This window comes from Pseudophryne corroboree, chromosome 1 (genome assembly GCF_028390025.1).
Source record: "Pseudophryne corroboree isolate aPseCor3 chromosome 1, aPseCor3.hap2, whole genome shotgun sequence".
Classification (NCBI taxonomy): Eukaryota; Metazoa; Chordata; class Amphibia; order Anura; family Myobatrachidae; genus Pseudophryne; species Pseudophryne corroboree.
Window position 1 is genome coordinate 568383094 of NC_086444.1, and position 23505 is coordinate 568406598.

The 23505-nt window shown below is 47.9% G+C and overlaps 1 protein-coding gene across 1 annotated transcript in view; it reads right to left on the bottom strand.

Moving 5' to 3' along the window:
* The window catches only part of CNTLN (centlein), a 761842-nt gene that overhangs the window by 34831 nt on the left and 703506 nt on the right, over window positions 1-23505 (bottom strand). The window contains exon 24 of the mRNA XM_063954396.1: window positions 3838-4026. Coding sequence (XP_063810466.1) covers window positions 3838-4026 — 189 coding nt within the window. The remainder of the gene's footprint in view (window positions 1-3837; window positions 4027-23505) is intronic.

A 23505-nucleotide genomic window follows, 5' to 3' on the forward strand; every position in this document is an offset into this window, starting at 1 on the left:
GAAGATGAGCACTCTGCAACCACCACAGGAGGGACACCCTTGTCCTTGGTGACAGGGTTATCCGCTGATGCATCTGAAGATGCGACCCGGACCATTTGTCCAGCAGATCCCACTGGAAAGTTCTTGCGTGGAATCTGCCGAATGGGATTGCTTCGTAGGAAGCCACCATTTTACCCAGAACCCTTGTGCATTGATGCACTGAGACTTGGCTCGGTTTTAGGAGGTTCCTGACTAGCTCGGATAACTCCCTGGCTTTCCCCTCCGGGAGAAACACCTTTTTCTGGACTGTGTCCAGGATCATCCCTAGGAACAGAAGACAAGTCGTCGGAACCAGCTGCGATTTTGGAATATTGAGAATCCAATCGTGCTGCCGCAACACTACCTGAGATAGTGCTACACCGACCTCCAACTGTTCCCTGGATCTTACCCTTATCAGGGAATCGTCCAAGTAAGGGATAACTAAAATTCCCTTCCTTCGAAGGAATATCATCATTTCGGCCATTACCTTGGTAAAGACCCGGGGTGCCGTGGACCATCCATACGGCAGCGTCTGAACTGATAGTGACAGTTCTGTACCATAAACCTGAGGTACCCTTGGTGAGAAGGGTAAATTTTGACATGAAGGTAAGCATCCTTGATGTCCCGAGACATCATGTAGTCCCCTTCTTCCAGGTTCGCAATCACTGCTCTGAGTGACTCAATCTTGAATTTGAACCTCTGTATGTAAGTGTTCAAAGATTTTAGATTTAGAATCGGTCTCACCGAGCCGTCCGGCTTCGGTACCACAACAGTGTGGAATAATACCCCGTTCCCTGTTGCAGGAGGGGTACCTTGATTATCACCTGCTGGGAATACAGCTTGTGAATGGCTTCCAAAACTGTCTCCCTGTCAGAAGGAGACATCGGTAAAGCCGACTTTAGGAAAACGGCGAGGGGGAGACGTCTCGAATTCTAATTTGTACCCCTGAGATATCACCTGAAGGATCCAGGGGTCTACTTGCGAGTGAGCCCACTGCGCGCTGAAATTCATTGAGACGGGCCCCCCACCGTGCCTGATTCTGCTTGTAAAGCCCCAGCGTCATACTGAGGGCTTGGCAGAGGCGGGAGAGGGTTTCTGTTCCTGGGAACTAGCTGATTTCTGCAGCCTTTTTCCTCTCCCTCTGTCACGGGGCAGAAATGAGGAACATTTTGCCCGCTTGTCCACGAAAAGACTGCGCCTGATAATACGGCGTCTTCTCATGTTGAGAGGCGACCTGGGGTACAAACGTGGATTTCCCAGCTGTTGCTGTGGCCACCAGGTCTGAAAGACCGACCCCAAATAACTCCTCCCCTTAAGGCAATACTTCCAAATGCCGTTTGGAATACGCATCACCTGACCACTGACGTGTCCATAACCCTCTACTGGTAGAAATGGACAACGCACTTAGACTTGATGCCAGTCGGCAAATATTCCGCTGTGCATCACGCATATATAGAAATGCATCTTTTAAATGCTCTATAGGCAAAATATACTGTCCCTATCTAGGGTATCAATATTTTCAGTCAGGGAATCCGACCACGCCAACCCAGCACTGCACATCCAGGCTGAGGCGATTGCTGGTCGCAGTATAACACCAGTATGTGTGTAAATACATTTTAGGATACCCTCCTGCTTTCTATCAGCAGGATCCTTAAGGGCGGCCATCTCAGGAGAGGGTAGAGCCCTTACAAGCGTGTGAGCGCTTTATCCACCCTAGGGGGTGTTTCCCAACGCACCCTAACCTCTGGCGGGAAAGGATATAATGCCAATAACATTTTAGAAATTATCAGTTGTTATCGGGGGAAAACCACGCATCATCACACACCTCATTTAATTTCTCAGATTCAGGAAAACTACAGGTAGTTTTTCCTCACCGAACATAATACCCCTTTTTGGTGGTACTCGTATTATCAGAAATGTGTAAAACATTTTTCATTGCCTCAATCATGTAACGTGTGGCCCTACTGGAAGTCACATTTGTCTCTTCACCGTCGACACTGGAGTCAGTATCCGTGTCGGCGTCTATATCTGCCATCTGAGGTAACGGGCGCTTTAGAGCCCCTGACGGCCTATGAGACGTCTGGACAGGCACAAGCTGAGTAGCCGGCTGTCTCATGTCAACCACTGTCTTTTATACAGAGCTGACACTGTCACGTAATTTCTTCCAACAGTTCATCCACTCAGGTGTCGACCCCCTAGGGGGTGACATCACTATTACAGGCAATCTGCTCCGTCTCCACATAATTTTTCTCCTCATACATGTCGACACAAACGTACCGACATACAGCACACACACAGGGAATGCTCTGATAGAGGACAGGACCCCACTAGCCCTTTGGGGAGACAGAGGGAGTTTGCCAGCACACACCAAAGCGCTATATATATACAGGGATAACCTTATATAAGTGTTTTTCCCCTTATAGCTGCTGTATTGTTAATACTGCGCCTAATTAGTGCCCCCCTCTCTTTTTTAACCCTTTCTGTAGTGTAGTGACTGCAGGGGAGCTTCCCTCCAACGGAGCTGTGAGGGAAAATGGCGCCAGTGTGCTGAGGAGATAGGCTCCGCCCCTTTTTCGCGGACTTTTATCCTGCTTTTTTATGGATTCTGGCAGGGGTTAAAATTCATCCATATAGCCCTGGGGGCTATATGTGATGTATTTTCGCCAGCCAAGGTGTTTTTATTGCAGCTCAGGGCGCCCCCCCCTAGCGCCCTGCACCCTCAGTGACCGAAGTGTGAAGTGTGCTGAGGAGCAATGGCGCACAGCTGCAGTGCTGTGCGCTACCTTGGTGAAGACAGGATGTCTTCTGCCGCCGATTTTCCGGACCTCTTCTGTCTTCTGGCTCTGTAAGGGGGCCGGCGGCGCGGCTCTGCGACCCATCCATGGCTGGGCCTGTGATCGTCCCTCTGGAGCTAATGTCCAGTAGCCTAAGAAGCCCAATCCACTCTGCACGCAGGTGAGTTCGCTTCTTCTCCCCTTAGTCCCTCGATGCAGTGAGCCTGTTGCCAGCAGGTCTCACTGAAAATAAAAAACCTAAACTAAAACTTTCACTAAGAAGCTCAGGAGAGCCCCTAGTGTGCACCCTTCTCGTTCGGGCACAAAGATCTAACTGAGGCTTGGAGGAGGGTCATAGGGGGAGGAGCCAGTGCACACCAGATAGTCCTAAAGCTTTCTTTAGATGTGCCCAGTCTCCTGCGGAGCCGCTATTCCCCATGGTCCTTACGGAGTCCCCAGCATCCACTTAGGACGTTAGAGAAATACTTATTAATTAATTTTAAGAACTGTTCAGTCAGTAGTCAATTAGGTGTACACTCTTTACTTGGAAGAACCAGATTAAGTTTACTGTAGACAGCATTGAATGGGAGCAGCATTTGGAAGGCATGCTGTTCCTTGTAGTGCCAATGGGAGATCCTGGGGGTGGCTCCCTGGTAAGTTAGCTCTCTGTCTGGAAATGTTTTAGTATTGACCTTTATCATGAGGCGCACTGTGACAAATTACATGGCCCAATGTGGGCACTGCTATTAAGTAGTTAGGACTGCTGTATCAGAGAAGCCGTGAAGTGGCCAGCAGCTTAAACATGTGTTTGCAAACATTTGTGACAAATTCTCTGAATTTTATTACCAGATAGATTCAGGGATGGTTACAGGTAATTTTCAGTGTGCGGAAGGGAATTTGGGGGTGGGGATTTGCACCCCCCTTCCTCTTTGTTTGTCTTACTGTAGACAGCAGCCTGAACATTAACAATGAATAAGAAAAGTAGTAAGGTTAAAAAACGTCCTCTTTCTAGGATGAAAAATGAAAACATGATTTAGTTACTTACCTGCTCATCTGGAGCCTCCAATATGTCACTGAGGTCAGTCTGTGAGATGTTGAGTATAGAGGCTGCCAATGTCTGAGCTCTGTGCACAGATTGTTTGGATGGACCAGTGGTCGATTCCTTCAGTATTTTAGTTTGTCTAATATGGCTTCTGATTTCACAAACATCCACTTGAAGCTCTTTAGCTAAACTCTTAAAAAAAAAAAATTATTTAATAATTACACAATGTTTCTTGAAAAATATTAAACTGTCTTCTTATGTAAGATCTACTAAATTCTGCTACATAGCTATTAAACATACGTAATTTGTCTTAGCTGACCGTAGCAGAGAAATAAAACCCTGAAATAATAAGATTTTACTCACCGGTAAATCTATTTCTCGTAGTCCGTAGTGGATGCTGGGACTTCGTAAGGACCATGGGGAATAGCGGCTCCGCAGGAGACTGGGCACAACTAAAGAAAGCTTTAGGACTACCTGGTGTGCACTGGCTCCTCCCACTATGACCCTCCTCCAGACCTCAGTTAGGATACTGTGCCCGGAAGAGCTGACACAATAAGGAAGGATTTTGAATCCCGGGTAAGACTCATACCAGCCACACCAATCACACCGTATAACTCGTGATACTATACCCAGTTAACAGTATGAAATATAACTGAGCCTCTCAACAGATGGCTCAACAATAACCCTTTAGTTAAACAATAACTATATACAAGTATTGCAGACAATCCGCACTTGGGATGGGCGCCCAGCATCCACTACGGACTACGAGAAATAGATTTACCGGTGAGTAAAATCTTATTTTCTCTGACGTCCTAAGTGGATGCTGGGACTCCGTAAGGACCATGGGGATTATACCAAAGCTCCCTAACGGGCGGGAGAGTGCGGATGACTCTGCAGCACCGAATGAGCAAACTCTAGGTCCTACTCAGCCAGGGTATCAAACTTGTAGAATTTTGCAAATGTGTTTGACCCCGACCAAGTAGCTGCTCGGCAAAGTTGTAAAGCCGAGACCCCTCGGGCAGCCGCCCAAGAAGAGCCCACCTTCCTCGTGAAGTGGGCTTTCACTGATCTAGGATGCGGCAGTCCAGCCGCAGAATGTGCAAGCTGAATCGTACTACAGATCCAGCGAGCAATAGTCTGCTTTGAAGCAGGAGCACCCAGCTTGTTGGGTGCATACAGGATAAATAGCGAGTCAGTTTTCCTGACACTAGCTGTCCTGGAAACATAAATTTTCAGGGCCCTGACTACGTCCAACAACTTGGAATCCTCCAAGTCTTTAGTAGCCGCAGGCACTACAATAGGTTGGTTCAAATGAATAGCTGATACCACCTTAGGGAGAAACTGGGGACGAGTCCTCAATTCTGCCCTATCCATATGGAAAATCAGATAAGGGCTTTTACATGACAAAGCCGCCAATTCTGACACACGCCTGGCCGAAGCCAACAGCATGACCACTTTCCACGTGAGATATTTCAAATCCACGGTTTTAAGTGGCTCAAACCAATGCGACTTTAGGAAATCCAACACCACGTTGAGATCCCAAGGTGCCACTGGAGGCACAAAAGGGGGCTGAATATGCAGCACTCCCTTAACAAATGTCTGAACTTCAGGCAGTGAAGCCAGTTCTTTCTGGAAGAAAATCGACAGAGCCGAAATCTGGAACTTAATGGAACTCAATTTTAGGCCCATAGTCACCCCTGACTGTAGGAAGTGCAGAAAACGGCCCAGCTGAAATTCCTCCGTTGGGGCCTTCCTGGCCTCACACCACGCAACATATTTTCGCCATATGCGGTGATAATGGTTTGCGGTCACTTCTTTCCTAGCTTTAATCAGCGTAGGGATGACTTCCTCCGGAATGCCCTTTTCCTTCAGGATCCGGCGTTCAACCGCCATGCCGTCAAACGCAGCCGCGGTAAGTCTTGGAACAGACAGGGCCTTTGCTGCAGCAGGTCCTGTCTGAGCGGCAGAGGCCATGGGTCCTCTGAGATCAGTTCTTAAAGTTCCGGGTACCAAGCTCTTCTTGGCCAATCCGGAACAATGAGTATAGTTCTTACTCCTCTTTTTCTTATTATCCTCAGTACCTTGGGTATGAGAGGAAGAGGAGGGAACACATAAACCGACTGGTACACCCACGGTGTCACCAGAGCGTCCACAGCTATCGCCTGAGGGTCCCTTGACCTGGCGCAATATCTTTTTAGCTTTTTGTTGAGGCGGGACGCCATCATGTCCACCTGTGGCCTTTCCCAATGGTGTACAATCATTTGGAAGACTTCTGGATGAAATCCCCACTCTCCCGGGTGGAAGTCGTGCCAGCTGAGAAAGTCTGCTTCCCAGTTGTCCACTCCGGAAATGAACACTGCTGACAGTGCTAACACATGAATTTCCGCTCATCGGAAAATCCTTGTGGCTTCTGCCATCGCCATCCTGCTTCTTGTGCCGCCCTGTTGGTATACATGGGCGATCGCCGTGATGTTGTCTGACTGGATCAGCACCGGCTGGTGTTGAAGCAGGGGTCTAGCCTAACTTAGGGCATCGTAAATGGCCCTTAGTTCCAGAATATTTATGTGTAGGGAAGTCTCCTGACTCGACCATAGTCCTTGGAAGTTTCTTCCCTGTGTGACTGCCCCCCAGCCTCGAAGGCTGGCATCCGTGGTCACCAGGACCCAGTCCTGTATGCCGAATCTGCGGCCCTCTAGAAGATGAGCACTCTGCAGCCACCACAACAGCGACACCCTGGCCCTTGGAGATAGGGTTATCAGCCGATGCATCTGAAGATGCGACCCGGACCACTTGTCCAACAGATCCCACTGGAAGATCCTTGCATGGAACCTGCCGAATGGAATTTCTTCGTAAGAAGCTACCATCTTTCCCAGGACTCGCGTGCATTGATGCACCGACACCTGTATTGGTTTTAGGAGGTCTCTGACTAGAGATGACAACTCCTTGGCCTTCTCCTCCGGGAGAAACACTTTTTCCTGTTCTGTGTCCAGAACCATACCCAGGAACAGTAGACGCGTCGTAGGAACCAGCTGCGAATTTGGAATATTCAGAATCCAGCCGTGCTGTTGTAGCACTTCCCGAGATAGTGCTACTCCGACCAACGACTGCTCCCTGGACCTCGCCTTTATAAGGAGATCGTCCAAGTAGGGATAATTATAACTCCCTTTTTTTGAAGGAGTATCATCATTTTGGCCATTACCTTGGTAAATACCCTCGATGCCGGGGACAGACCAACGACAACGTCTGGAATTGGTAATGACAGTCCTGTACCACAATTTTGAGGTACTCCTGGTGAGGAGGGTAAATGGGGACATGTTCAGGTAAGCATCTTTGATGTCCAGTGATACCATGTAATCCCCTTCGTCCAGGCTTGCAATAAACGCACTGAGCGATTCCATTTTGAACTTGAACCTTCGTATATAAGTGTTCAAGGATTTCAATTTTAGAATGGGTCTCACCGAACCGTCTGGTTTCGGTACCACAAACATTGTGGAATAGTAACCCCGGCCTTGTTGAAGGAGGGGTACCTTGATTATCACCTGCTGGAAGTACAGCTTGTGAATTGCCGCCAGTACTACCTCCCCTTTCTTCAAGGGCAGCAGCCAAGGCTGATTTGAGGTAACGGCGAGGGGGAGTCGCCTCGAACTCCAGCTTGTATCCCTGTGATACTACTTGCCGAACCCAGGGATCCACCTGTGAGCGAGCCCACTGGTCGCTGAAGTTCCCGAGATGCGCCCCCACCGCACCTGGCTCCACCTGTGGAGCCCCAGCGTCATGCGGTGGACTCAGAGGAAGCGGGGGAAGATTTTTGATCCTGGGAACTGGCTGTCTGGTGCAGCTTTTACCCTCTTCCCTTGTCTCTGTGCAGAAAAGAAGCGCCTTTGACCCGCTTGCTTTTCTGAAGCCGAAAGGACTGTACCTGATAATACAGTGCTTTCTTAGGCTGTGAGGAAACCTGAGGTAAAATTTTTTCTTCCCAGCTGTTGCTGTGGATACGAGGTCCCAGAGGCCATCCCCAACAATTCCTCACCCTTATAAGGCAGATGTGCCTTTTAAAGTCAGCATCACCTGTCCACTGCCGGGTCCCTAATACCCTCCTGGCAGAATGTACATTGCATTAATTCTGGATGCCAGCCGGCAAATATCCCTCTGTGCATCCCTCATATATAAGACTACGTCTTTAATATGCTCTATGGTTAGCAAAATAGTATCCCTGTCCTGACAGGGTAACAGACCACGCTGCAGCAGCACTATCCATGCTGAGGCAATTGCAGGTCTCAGTATATAACCTGAGTGTGTATATACAGACTTCAGGATAGCCTCCTGCTTTTTATCAGCAGGCTCCTTCAAAGTGGCCGTATCCTAAGACGGCAGTGCCACCTTTTTTGACAAACGTGTGAGCGCCTTATCCACCCTAGGGGATATCTCCCAACGTGACCTATCCTCTGGCGGGAAAGGGTACGCCATCAGAAACTTTTTAGAAATTACTAGTTTCTTATCGGGGGAACCCACGCTTCTTCACACACTTCATTCACTCATCTGATGGGGGAACAAAACACTGGCTGCTTTTTCTCCCCAAACATAAAACCCCTTTTTTGTGGTACTTGGGTTAATGTCAGAAATGTGTAACACATTTTTCATTGCCGAGATCATGCAACGGATGTTCCTAGTGGATTGTGTATATATCTCAAACTCGTCGACACTGGAGTCAGACTCCGTGTCGACATCTGTGTCTGCCATCTGAGGTAGCGGGCGTTTTTTGAGCCCCTGATGGCCTTTGAGACGCCTGGGCAGGCGCGGGCTGAGAAGCCGGCTGTCCCACAGCTGTTACGTCATCCAGCCTTTTATGTAAGGAGTTGGCACTGTCGGTTAATACCTTCCACCTATCCATCCACTCTGGTGTCGGCCCCACAGTGGGCGACATCACATTTATCGGTATCTGCTCCGCCTTCCACGTAACCTTCCTCATCAAACATGTCGACACAGCCGTACCGACACACCGCACACACACAGGGAATGCTCTGACTGAGGACATGACCCCACAAAGTCCTTTGGGGAGACAGAGAGAGAGTATGCCAGCACACACCAAAGCGCTATATAATACAGGGATTCACACTACCTACAGTGATTTTTCCCTTATAGCTGCTATAATACACAATTTTGCGCCTAAATTTAGTGCCCCCCCTCTCTTTTTAACCCTTTGAGCCTGAAAACTACAGGGGAGAGCCTGGGGAGCTGTCTTCCAGCTGCACTGTGAAGAGAAAATGGCGCCAGTGTGCTGAGGGAGATAGCCCCGCCCCTTTTTCGGCTGACTTCTCCCGCTTTTTTCTAAGTATATCTGGCAGGGGTATTTTACACATATATAGTCTCTATGACTATATAATGTGATATTTTGCCAGCCAAGGTCTTAATATTGCAGCCCAGGGCGCCCCCCCCCAGCGCCCTGCACCCATCAGTGACCGGAGTGTGAGGTGTGCATGGGAAGCAATGGCGCACAGCTGCAGTGCTGTGCGCTACCTTGGTGAAGACCGAAGTCTTCTGCCACCGATTTCCAGGACCCTTCTTCTTGCTTCTGGCTCTGTAAGGGGGACGGCGGCGCGGCTCCGGGACCGGACGATCGAGGTCGGGCCCTGTGTTCGATCCCTCTGGAGCTAATGGTGTCCAGTAGCCTAAGAAGCCCAAGCTAGCTGCAAGCAGGTAGGTTCGCTTCTTCTCCCCTTAGTCCCTCGTAGCAGTGAGTCTGTTGCCAGCAGATCTCACTGAAAATAAAAAACCTAAAAGTATACTTTCTTTTCTAGGAGCTCAGGAGAGCCCCTAGTGTGCATCCAGCTCAGCCGGGCACAAGATTCTAACTGAGGTCTGGAGGAGGGTCATAGTGGGAGGAGCCAGTGCACACCAGGTAGTCCTAAAGCTTTCTTTAGTTGTGCCCAGTCTCCTGCGGAGCCGCTATTCCCCATGGTCCTTACGGAGTCCCAGCATCCACTTAGGACGTCAGAGAAATAATATTTTTACACAGTGGTTCCCAAACTGAGGGCCTAGACAACCTGGGGTGCTACGAGGCTCTTGCAGGGGTGCCTTGAGGCAAAACCAGTGCTAGTGGCTACCAATCATAACACACGGACAATCAGAAGCACAACTGTACAACACCACATAACTGACCCCGAGGGTGACAGATAAACACAATTTACTCAATTTTATATTTGTTCCCAAATTTATCAATAAAAAAAAATTATCTTAGGGGTGCTGTGGAAAAGATGCTGATACTCTAGTTACCTTGATTCAAGAAAGTTTGAGAACCACTGTCAACACACATCACAAAAGCATTACATAATGAAGATGTGCTTCATTCTGTAATGATATTCCTTCATTCTGTGATGTCATTGGTGGATCAGGACTTGAAACCGTTGCCAGCAGTTCTCATTTATTATTATTATTAATAATAATAATAAAAATAAATAAAATAAGAATTTACTCACCGGTAATTCTATTTCTCGTAGTCCGTAGTGGATGCTGGGAACTCCGTAAGGACCATGGGAATAGACGGGCTCCGCAGGAGACTGGGCACTCTAAAAGAAAGATTAGGTACTATCTGTTGTGCACTGGCTCCTCCCTCTATGTCCCTCCTCCAGACCTCAGTTAAGGAAACTGTGCCAGGAAGAGCTGACACTACAAGGATTTGGAATCCAGGGTAAGACTCATACCAGCCACACCGTATAACTTGTGATAACCATACCCAGTTAACAGTATGAACAACAACTGAGCCTCAGTAACAGATGGCTCATAACAATAAACCTTTAGTTAAGCAATAACTATATACATGTATTGCAGAGAGTCCGCACTTGGGACGGGCGCCCAGCATCCACTACGGACTACGAGAAATAGAATTACCGGTGAGTAAATTCTTATTTTCTCTGACGTTCTAGTGGATGCTGGGAACTCCGTAAGGACCATGGGGATTATACCAAAGCTCCCAAACGGGCAGGAGAGTGCGGATGACTCTGCAGCACCGCATGAGCAAACCCAAGGTCCTCCTCAGCCAGGGTATCAAACTTGTAGAACTTAGCAAACTTGTTTGACCCCGACCAAGTAGCAGCTCGGCAAAGCTGTAAAGCCGAGACCCCTCGGGCAGCCGCCCAAGAAGAGCCCACCTTCCTTGTGGAATGGGCTTTCACCAATGTGGATGCGGCAATCCAGCCGCAGAGTGAACCAGCTGAATCGTGCTATAGATCCAGCAAACAATAGTCTGCTTCGAAGCAGGAGCGCCAACCTTGTTGGCTGCATACAGAATAAACAGTGAGTCAGACTTTCTGACTCCCGCCCTTCTGGAAACATAAATTTTCAAAGCCCGGACTACGTCCAGCAACTTGGAATCCTCCAAGTCCCTAGTAGCCGCAGGCACCACAATAGGCTGGTTCAAATGAAACGATGATACCACCCTAGGAAGAAATTGGGGACGAGTCCTCAATTCTGCCCTGTCCATTTGGAAGATCAGATAAGGGTTTTTACATGACAAAACCGCCAATACTGACACACGCCTAGGCGAAGCTAAGGCCAATAGCATGACCACTTTCCACGTGAGATATTTTAGCTCCATGGTCTTAAGTGGCTCAAACCAGTGGGATTTCAGGAAATCCAACACAACGTTAAGAACCCAAGGTGCCACCGGTGGCACAAAAGGAGGCTGAATATGCAGCACCCCCGGAACAACGTCTGAACTTCAGGCAGTGAAGCCAGTTCATTTTTAGAGAAAATGTATAGGGCCGAAATCTTGACCTTTATGGATCCTAATTTTAGGCCCATAGTCACTCTTGACTGTAGGAAGTGCAGGAATCGACCCCGCTGGAATTCCTCTGTAGGGCCTTCCCGGCCTCACACCAAGCAACCTATTTTCGCCATATACAGTGAAAAGGTCTTGCTGTCACGTCTTTCCTAGCCTTTATCAGCGTAGGAATAACTGCATCCGGAATGCCCTTTTCCGCTAGGATCCGGCGTTCAACCGCCATGCCGTCAAATGCAGCCGCGGTAAATTTTGGAACAGACAGGGCCCCTGTTGCAACATGTCCTGTCTGAGAGGCAGAAGCCCTGAGTCCTCTGAGAGCATTTCCTGCAGCTCCGGGTACCCAGTCCTTCTTGGCCAATTCGGAGCAAAGAATATTGTTTTCACTCCTCCTTTTATTACAATTCTCAGCCCTTGGGTATGAGAGGAAGAGGAGGGAATACAGAGACCAACTGGAACACCCACGGTGTTACTAGTGCGACCACAGCTATCACCTGAGGGTCCCTTGACCCGGCGTAAAACCTTTTTATTGAAGTGGGACGCCATCTAGTCCACCTTAGGCAGTTCCCATCAATTTGCAAACTGCAAGAAGACTTCCTGATGAAGTCCCCACTTTCCCGGGTGGAGGTCGTGCCTGCTGAGGAAGTCTGCTTCCCAGATGTCCACTCCCGGAACGAACACTGCTGACAGTGCGCTTACTTGATTCTCCGCCCAGCGAAGAATTCTGGTGGCTTCTACCCTCGCCACCCTGCTCCTTGTGCCGCCTTGGCGGTTTACATGAACCCCTGCGGTCTGACTGGATCAGAACCGGTTGGTCGCGAAGCAGGATCTCCGCTTGACTTAGGGCGTTGTATATGGCCCTTAGTTCCAGGATATTGATGTGAAGGCAAGTCAGTTGACTTGACCACAGACCTTGGAAATTTCTTCCCTGTGTAACTGCCCCCCACCCTCGGAGGCTTGCAAGTCCCATTGGAAGGTCCTCGCATGGAACCTGCCTAAGGGGATGGCCTCGTATGATGCCACCATCCTTCCCAGGACTCGAGTGCAGTGATGCACTGACACCTGTTTTGGTTTTAATAGATTCCTGACCAGTGTCATGAGCTCCTGAGCTCTCTCTATCGGGAGATAACCCTTTTCTGGTTTGTGTCTAGGATCGTGCCTAGGAGAGGCAGATGAGCTGTAGGAACCAACTGCGACTTTGGAATATATAGAATCCAGCCGTGTTGCCGTTACACTTCCAGAGAAAGTGATACGCTGTTCAGCAACTGCTCTCTTGATCTCGCTTTTATGAGGAGATCGTCCAAGTACGTGATAATAGTGACACCTTGCTTCCGCAGGAGCACAATCATATCCGCCATTACCATGGTGAATATTCTCGGGGCCGTGGAGAGACCAAACGGCAACATCTGAAATTGGTAATGACAATCCCGTACCGCAATTCTGAGGTACACCTAATTAGGTGGATAAATGGGGACATGAAGGTATGCATCCCTTATGTCCCGATTCACAATAAAGTCTCCCCCTTTTTAGGCTTGAACTGACCGCTCTTAGCGATTCCATCTTGAACTTGAACCTTCTCAGGTATATGTTCAGGGATTTTTAATTCAATATGGGTCTGACCGAACCGTCTGGTTTCGGGATTACAACATGGTCTAATAATAACACCCCATTGTTGAAGGAGGGGACAATTGACCACCACCTGTTAAAGATACAATTTGTGAATTGCAGATAACACTGGCTCCCTCTCTTGGGGGGAAGCCCGCAGGGCCATCGGTGAGGGGGCATCTTCTCACAGTCCAGCTTGTATCCCTGAGACACAATATCTATTGCCCAGGGATCGAACAGGGAGTGAACCCACTTGTGGCTGAACTTACGAAGGCGTGTCCCCACCGGGCCTAGCTCCGCCTGTGGAGCCCCAGCGACATTGGTGGATTTTTGTAGGGGCCGGGGAGGACTTCTGTTCCTGGGAACTAGCTGCCCGGCTCTAGCAAGAAATGACGCCCCTCAGACTTTCTTGTTTCTTTATACGAAAGGCTGCATTTAATAATGACGTGCTTTCTTAGGCTGTGCAGGAATATAAGGCAAACTAGCAGAATTACCAGCTATAGCTGTGGAGACCAGGCCCGAGAACCCTTCTCCACACAATCCTCAGCCTTCCATATGCCTCTTAAGTCGGCATCATCTGTCCAATGCATATTCTACAGGACACGTCAAGCAGAGATCGACATAGCTTTGACTCTAGGACCCAGTATACTCATGTCTCTTTGGGCATGCTTTATAACTATATATCTATCACTTAAGACAGCATCTTTAATATATTTATATTGCATACTAGGGTCTCATCTCTGCTGATAAGGTACCTGTCCACGCTGCCACAGCGCTATAAACCCATGCCGACACAATCGCCGGTCTGGGTAGTATACTAGAATGTGCACGCTATCTGCAGGATCCCTGAGAATAGCAAGTGCTACCGTCTGTGCAAACAGGACACCCCAGGGGAAGATTCTCAACATATCCTGGCCCTAGTGGGGAAAGGATACAGCCTGATAATTCTCTTGTGGGAAGCTGCCGTCTCTTGTCTAGAGATTCCCGCTCTTTTTCCTCATGAGAGGAGGGAAATTTACCTCAGCAATCTTCCCCTTAAACATGTGTACTCTCGTGTCAGGGACAGATGAGTCATCAGTGATATGCAAATCATCTATTATTTCAATAATCATATATTAAATACCTTATAGCCATCTTGGCTGTAACTTTGCATTATCGTAGTCGACAGTGGAGTTAAACTCCATGTCGATACCAGTGTTTGTTATTATGGATAGTGAGCATTGAGAGACTCTGAAGGTCTCTGTGACATAGGGACAGACATGGGTAGATTTCCTGTCTGTTCCCTAACCTTTTGTGCAATAAATTCACCTTAGCACTTACACATATCCAAACAGGTGTCGGCGTTGTCGACGGAGACACCCTCTCACACACATATCCGCTCTATCACCTCCTTAGAGGAGCCTTTTACCTCAGACATGTCGACACACGCGTACCGACACACCACACACACAGGGGATGCTCTATTTGAGGACAGTTCCCCCACAAGGCCCTTTGGAGAGACAGAGAGAGAGTATGCCAGCACACACCCCAGCGCTATATAACCCAGGGATTACACTACAACTCAGTGTTTACCCAGTAGCTGCTGTATATACAAATTTTGCGCCTAAATTTATGTGGGCCCCCCCCCCACCTCTTTTAACCCTTTGTGTACCAGGATACTGCCGGGGAGAGCCTGGGGAGCTTCCTTCCAGCGGAGCTGTGAAGAGAAAATGGCGCTGGTGTGCTGAGGAAGAAAACCTTGAAAAAGTTGCTTGTATTGCAACGAAACGCGTCGGTGAGACCTGCCTGCTAGTGTTTACTCCCTCACCTTTTGGAACTATTGGACCTGGACCAAGCCCCCGTTGGACATTTCTACTGGATTTACAAGGACATTCCTATTTCACCGTGGAAAGTCATTATCCACCACCCGCCGAGGAACAGCACTTTTGCGGACGCAGATTCGCCTAATTACCTCGAGAGACGTTGGTGGTAACTATAAACCCACGGATAGGACACTGAACCTTAATAACCAAGGGGACTCTCATAGGAACAGGTCCATTCTCTGATAAGTTTTTGAATAGGATGATACAACAATGGGAGTTACACTATCTACTTTTTCTCAGTGTTTTTATGTGGTACTAACCACTATTGTGCATTGCATCTAATTTTTTAGAAAATATGCCTAAATCTATATTCCTTTAATAAATTGTGATTTAATTGTGACACACCCTTGCATTTGTGACCAATAAGCGTTAATATCTTCTTTATTTGTTTACATTGTTAGGGGTCTGACCAACCCCTGTATATATATAGCTGCTGTGGGGAACCTCGCATCAAGCGCCTGGGAGTAGTAATACCTTAGGGTATTTCTTTTCCTATATTCTCAGCACGCTGAGGAAGAAGGCCCGGCCCCCTCAGCGGCGGGCTTCTGTCCTGTTTCTGACTAAAAATGGCGGGGGTTTTACACATATACAGTTTTCCAGACTGTATTATGTGTATATATTGCCAAAAGGTATACTTATTGCTGCCCAGGGCGCCCCCCCCCCAGCGCCCTGCACCCTACAGTGACCGGAGTGTGTGGTGTGCAGTGGGAGCAATGGCGCACAGCTGCAGTGCTGTGCGCTACCTTAATGAAGACCGGAGTCTTCTGCCGACGATTTTATCTCCTTCTGTCTTCTGGCTCTGCAAGGGGGACGGCGGCGCGGCTCCGGGAACGGACGATCGAGGTCAGGCCCTGTGTTCGAACCCTCTGGAGCTAATGGTGTCCAGTAGCCTAAGAAGCACAAGCTAGCTGCACGTAGGTAGGTTTGCTTCTCTCCCCTCAGTCCCACGTAGCAGTGAGTCTGTTGCCAGCAGATCTCACTGAAAATAAAAAACCTAACAAATACTTTCTTTCTAGCAAGCTCAGGAGAGCCCACTAGGTGCATCCAGCTCTGGCCGGGCAAAGATTCTAACTTAGGTCTGGAGGAGGGGCATAGAGGGAGGAGCCAGTGCACACCAGATAGTACCTAATCTTTCTTTTAGAGTGCCCAGTCTCCTGCGGAGCCCGTCTATTCCCATGGTCCTTACGGAGTTCCCAGCATCCACTAGGACGTCAGAGAAATAAATAAATAAGTGAGTTGCCTATTGTTCTTTCTACGGGCATAACAATTATTCATAACTGGATTTAGAAGTAACATCTACATGTAAGGGTACTCTGGGTTAGAAGTAGTACTATAGTAGGTAGATAACTGCTAGTCCTGAAACCACTGTTAATTCTGTATCTAGTAACATCTGGAAAAGTCATCAGTCAGACTTCTGCTTTATATTTACTGTGAAGATAACTAGTGCAAATACGCCAACATCCCTGCAAGTGAAAGGTTGCCAAGAGAATTGTGAAGCTGTGCAGACAAACTCCAGCTCTATATCCCACCATGGTGTACATCTTTTAAAAGGCAAGAAAATCTAATATTTGAAATTAGTGCAAATTAAAATGATGTGTTACTTAAACCAGTTTACCAGAATTCTCTGTACAAACTGGTCAATTCAAACTACTAGTGATGTCGTGGGAAGCCTAACTGATGTACTGCTTTCCATGATTTGGTCCTCCTATAACAGCAGCAAGGTTTCTCGAAACTACACTAGACTACACTTCTTTACAAGACTTAACATAACATTCTAACTTTTGGCTTAAAACACATGTGCTGCTGTAAAATCAGCAAACTCGGGCTCTGGGACAGACTACCTTATTGGAGCAGTTTAATAATTAAGCTTCCACCCATTAAGACATTCACTGTATATTATGTGCTGCTCTGGGTGCACGCATCAGTAACCATATGCCAAAGTGAACAGTGAGAATTCAGCTACTGGCTTCATTCATTAACATACACCGAGTGTATTATTCTGTTTACAGTCTAATAGATATTCACTTCAATTGTTCAGGCTTCTGATTCAATTTGCCTGAATTCTAGCTGCAAAGTAATTTTGATAGAGATTAAGTTAATAGATCACTAATATATATTCTGACCCATCATCTTTGTGTTTGTCCCGCAATAAAAGTGTCATCTCTGCCTCATAAAGGTGACACTGGTTTTTTGCTTTCATATTAAGAGCGGTGCACATAAATGATGACGGTCTAGTTGTAGTCCCACTAGTATAACAAAACGTCTGCATATTTTCCAGTATTGCAAAGAACTTGTTGCTGTAGATCAGGAAACCATAGATGCGAGTGAAAAGTTTTTAAAGAAAATAAATGGATATAGTGATGCTGAATGTATAAATTGCAGTAATAAATATATATATTGGTCAATTTATCAGCACATCTGCAAGATATCCAATTCCAAAATATATGGGTTTTTTTTGTTTTGTTTTTTAAATATTCAGTTCCCCACAATTTAACATTGTGACATGGGATTTGAAACTGCATAAGGTTTTAATTATATAAGAAAACATTAAACACTTCATGATTGTTTCCTTTATGACATGAATATTTATCGCAGCCAATTTCAAGACTGAAGTTTAGACATATTTACATATATTAGAATTCAGATATCTTGGTTACATATATTTGCACAAATGTATGAATAAGCCCCCAAGCCGCGTCAAGGCCTCTCTGTATATTGGGGGTCCCTAGCACTATATCTAGGTGCAGGGTGCGGCACCCCAAAAATCAGCATAAGCCAGAAAGCCCATGGCAGCACACCAGTGAAAAAACTATAGTGTTAATAGATTAGTGTTAGGAAGCCGAAGCTGTATACAGAAAGTGATACAAAAATAATGAGATGTAATTAACAAATAGTGTTAATATTGGCTTATGCAGATTTTTGGGGTGCTGCACCCTGCATCTAGATATAGCACTAGGGATTCCCAATATACAGACAGGTCTTCATGTGGCTTGGGGGCTTATTCATACAATTGCGCAAATATATGCAACAAAAGCTCTCTGAATTCTAATATTGTGTAGGATTTAAATCTGGTTATTGGTGTCATTCAGGGTGCTGGGGGAAACAAAATGCTTTTTTTTTTTGCTTAGAAATACCCCTCCCTTGCAAGCAACTGAGTGATATCAGTAAGCTAATTGAACATCTACCACTATATATATTTACACATATTACAATCACCTAGTCATCACCAAATTACTACCATTCTATTCTATGCCAAACAATACATATTTACTTTGTCATTATGTATTGAACATAAATGTAAGCCAACATGAACATGAGAGCCATGTGTAAAAAGGTGAGTATATCCTTACTGGTTATCCTGTATTATGAAAGCAAAGTCTGCTCCTTACCTCTGTTATATGCGCTGCTGGCCACTAGAGACATTGGGGACACATATTATAAATATCTTCTTTGTATTATTGTAATCATTTTTATAGTCAAAACTCTGGTGTAAAAAGTCTATGGCAGGTGAGGCAGTGCCTATCTTTTCTGCTCATCTCTGATCAACACATCAAATTTCCAGCAGTATATACACCTGTGAATAATGCCCACGTGCACCCTTGGGCTCATATATTGCATGTAAATCTGGCTCTGGTACTGGCCAGTGCCTTCTGAGCCATTTACCTCAGCATGACAGAGCCCAAGCTCCCGGCAGCTCCAGTGTGAATAGTGACCGCCCTCCTAATATTGGTGGTCATTCCCAGTTGATCGCTCGCTAGCAGTTTTTAACAGTCGTGCAAACGCTAAGCCGCCGCCCTCTGGGAGGGTATTTTAGCTTAGCAGAAGTGCAAACGAAAGGATCGCAGAGCGGCTACAAAAAAAAATTGTGCAGTTTCAGAGTAGCCCCAGACCTACTCAGCGCTTGCGATCGCTTCAGACTGTTCAGTTCCGGATTTGACATCACAAATACGCCCTGCGTTCTCCCAGCCACGCCTGCGTTTTTCCTGGCACGCCTGTGTTTATTTCGAGCACTCCCTGAAAACGGTCAGTTGACACCCAGAAACGCCCTCTCCTGTCAATCACTCTGTGGTTGCCATTGCGACTGAAAAGCTTCGCTAGACCTTGTGTAAAAATACTTTGCCTGTTGTGAAAGTACGTCGCGCGTGTTCACTGCGCCACATGCGCAGAAGAGCAGATTTTTTGCATCATCGCTGTGCATCGAACATTTTTAGCTAGCAATCAACTCGTAATGACCCCATTATCCGGCCCTGGTGTGTTTATAAAAAGCAATGTGTGCTAGGTACAGCTACCCAAGAGCATGTCATCGATTGGCCATCACGAGATGCTATAACATCTATGAAAAAACAGAACCATTGCTGTTTCAGTCTGGATCATTCCCATTTATGTTAAAGCCATGACAAGAGGAGAAGATATCAGCAGTGATGTTGGAAAAGCAACTGAGCAATCTAAAAAAGAAACTAAGGGAAGACGATCACAGGGGACATATATAAAGAGGGCCCAGTACAGGACAACAAATATTGAACGAGAAGTACAGTACAAGGCTGAAGATTAAAAAGTTATGAATAATGGGGGTCATTCCGAGTTGTTCGCTCTGTAAATTTGTTCGAATCGCAGCGATTTTCCGCTTAGTGCGCAGTGCGACTGCGCCAAGTAAATTTGCTATGCATTTAGGAATTTTACTCACGGCTTTTTCATCGTTCTGGTGATCGTAATGTGATTGACAGGAAGTGGGTGTTTCTGGGCGGAAACTGGCCGTTTTATGGGTGTGTGTGAAAAAACGCTACCGTTTCTGGGAAAAACGCGGGAGTGGCTGGAGAAACGGAGGAGTGTCTGGGCGAACGCTGGGTGTGTTTGTGACGTCAAACCAGGAACGACAAGCACTGAACTGATCGCAGATGCCGAGTAAGTCTGGAGCTACTCAGAAACTGCTAAGAGAGGTGTAATCGCAATATTGCGAATACGTCGTTGGCAATTTTAAGATGCTAAGATTCACTCCCAGTAGGCGGCGGCTTAGCATGAGTAAATCTGCTAAAAGCAGCTTGCGAGCGAACAACTCGGAATGAGGGCCAATATTCTGGAAGAAAGATAGAACAAAGTAAAACACAAAGGACATACCCAGAAACTGTTTCCTAAGGCCTGCACCAAAAGGGGGCAGAGCCTAATTTTGCTGGTAGAGCAACTCTGAACCTGTGGTATGTACTATAATAGTGAAGTAGTCTGAGAATGTATTACACCTTATTTATGCTAGCCATACATCAGAACGATTTCTTTCCAACCAGCCAACTTTTTGGCTGGTTGGAAAGATAATCTGGCAGTGTGTGGGAGCAAACGATTATCAGCTGTTTGCTACCACACGCTAAAAAACGTCCAGAAACGGTCTGTCCAACTAGTTGGGAAAATCAAACCTGTTTGATTTTTCCAACTAATCGTTCAGGTGTAGGGGGAACTTTCCCCCCAGCTGAACGATAAGTAGGCGGACACTGGTCAGCAGTGTCCGCCTACTTCTGTCACCATCACTGCCGGCTTGGCTGACCCTGTCATCCCAGGATCCCCGGCAGCGACGGTACTGTGGAGCGGGAGACAGTTCAGGGGCAGCTGCGGCAGTACATCATTGCTGCCGGGCTGCCCCTGTCATGCCGGAAGCGGAGGTGGCTGGAGGAGAACCAGGGGCAGCGGCGGCAGAACTCCACTGCTGCCCCGCTGCTCCTGTGACACCAGGATCCCTAGCAGTGGTGGCGCAGCGGGGGAGGGGACCGGAAGCGGAGGTGGCTGGAGGAGAACCAGGGGCAGCGGTGGCAGTACTCCACTGCTGCCCCTGTGACACCGGGATCCCCTGCAGTGGCATCGCAGCGGGGGAGGGGGGTCACCAGTGGAAGCAGTACTTCAACGGTGGGCAGGTGGTGCGGGTGCGGCGGGAGGTGCGGGCATGACACCTTGGCTGGAAGGTCACGGAGGATCAGGAACATTTGGACTGGCCCAATCCACCCCTGCGTACCGCACTTCAGCAATGAACCTGACAATAAACTAAAGCTCCCGACAGCCCTTCCAGCAGCAATGTTACTGGGAGCTGTAGTTTATTTTCAATTTATCACTCTTAGACTCAGTCCTGTCGCGCGGGGCTTTTCTGACTCGCTGGTCCCCCGCTTTGACCGAATAACGGGGTAAGTCCACTACTGGTGAGGGGGGTGCCAGACATTAGGGGGTGCCTGTGCGCACCAGGCACCCCCATGTGCATGCTAGTACTCCCAGGCAGCAGCAGTCATGAGTAGGAGGGCCACGTCACGCCCCTTGCTCTCCCTGTTCTTGTCTGCCACACAAATAATAAGAATTTACTTACCGATAATTCTATTTCTCGTAGTCCGTAGTGGATGCTGGGGACTCCGTCAGGACCATGGGGAATAGCGGCTCCGCAGGAGACAGGGCACAAAATCAAAAGTTTGACCACTAGGTGGTGTGCACTGGCTCCTCCCCCTATGACCCTCCTCCAAGCCTCAGTTAGGATACTGTGCCTGGACGAGCGTACACAATAAGGAAGGATTTTGAATCCCGGGTAAGACTCATACCAGCCACACCAATCACACTGTACAACTTGAGATCTGAACCCAGTTAACAGCATGATAACAGAGGAGCCTCTGAAAAGATGGCTTCCAACAATAATAACCCGATTTTTGTAACAATAACTATGTACCAGTATTGCAGACAATCCGCACTTGGGATGGGCGCCCAGCATCCACTACGGACTACGAGAAATAGAATTATCGGTAAGTAAATTCTTATTTTCTCTGACGTCCTAAGTGGATGCTGGGGACTCCGTCAGGACCATGGGGATTATACCAAAGCTCCCAAACGGGCGGGAGAGTGCGGATGACTCTGCAGCACCGAATGAGAGAACTCCAGGTCCTCCTTAGCCAGGGATTCAAATTTGTAGAATTTTACAAACGTGTTCTCCCCTGACCACGTAACTGCTCGGCAGCGTTGTAATGCCGAGACCCCTCGGGCAGCCGCCCAAGGTGAGCCCACCTTCCTTTGTGGAGTGGGCATTTACAGATTTTGGCTGTGGCAGGCCCTGCCACAGAATGCGCAAGTTGAATTGTGCTACAAATCCAACGAGCAATCGTCTGCTTAGACGCAGGAACACCCAGCTTGTTGGGTGCATACAGTATAAACGGGTTCACTACGGCTGGCCGGCGGTCGGGCTCCCGGCGACCAGCATCCCGGCGCCGGGAGCCCGACCGCCGGCTTACCGACAGCTTGGCGAGCGCAAATGAGCCCCTTGCGGGCTCGCTGCGCTCGCCACGCTACGGGCACAGTGGCGCGCTACACTATTTTATTCTCCCTCTATGGGGGTCGTGGACCCCCACGAGGGAAAATAAGTGTCGGTATGCCGGCTGTCGGGCTCCCGGCGCCGGTATACTGAGCGCCGGGAGCCCGACCGCCGGCAAACAGAAGACCACCCGTATAAACAGCGAGTCAGACTTTCTGACTCCAGCCGTCCTTGAAATATATATATATATATATATTTTTAAGGCTCTGACAACGTCGAACAACTTGGAGTCCTCCAAGTCGCTAGAAGCCGCAGGCACTACAATAGGTTGGTTCAGGTGAAACGCTGATACCACCTTAGGGAGAAACTGAGGACGCGTCCGCAGTTCTGCCCTGTCCCAATGGAAAATCAGATATGGCTTTTGTACGAAAAAGCCGCCAATTCTGACACTCTCCTGGCCGAAGCCAGGGCCAGTAGCATGGTCACTTTCCATGTAAGATATTTCAAATCCACCGATTTGAGTGGCTCAAACCAATGGGATTTGAGGAATCCCAAAACTACATTGAGATCCCACGGTGCCACTGGAGGCACAACCGGGGCTGTATATGTAGTACTCCTTTGACAAAAGCTTGGACTTCAGGAACTGAAGCCAATTCTTTCTGGAAGAAAATCGACAGGGCCGAAATTTGAACCTTAATGGACCCCAATTTGAGGCCCATAGACAATCCTGTTTGCAGGAAATGTAGGAATCGACCCAGTTGAAATTCCTCCGTCTGAGCCCTCTCCTTCAGGATCCGGCGTTCAACCGCCATGCCGTCAAACGCAGCCGCGGTAAGTCTAGAGGTAGAGTGCACGGATCCTCCGTGCGCATCTCTTGAAGTTCCGGGTACCAAGTCTTTCTTGGCAAATCCGGAACCACGAGTATCGTTCTTACTCCCCTTCGCCTTATAATTCTCAGTACCTTGGGTATGAGAGGCAGAGGGGGGAACACATACATTGGCTGGTACACCCATGGTGTTACCAACGCATCCACAGCTATTGCCTGAGGGTCTCTTGACCTGGCGCAATACCTGTCCAGTTTTTTGTTGAGGCGGGACGCCATCATGTCCACCTTTGGTTTTTCCCAACGGTTCACAATCATGTGGAAAACTTCTGGATGAAGT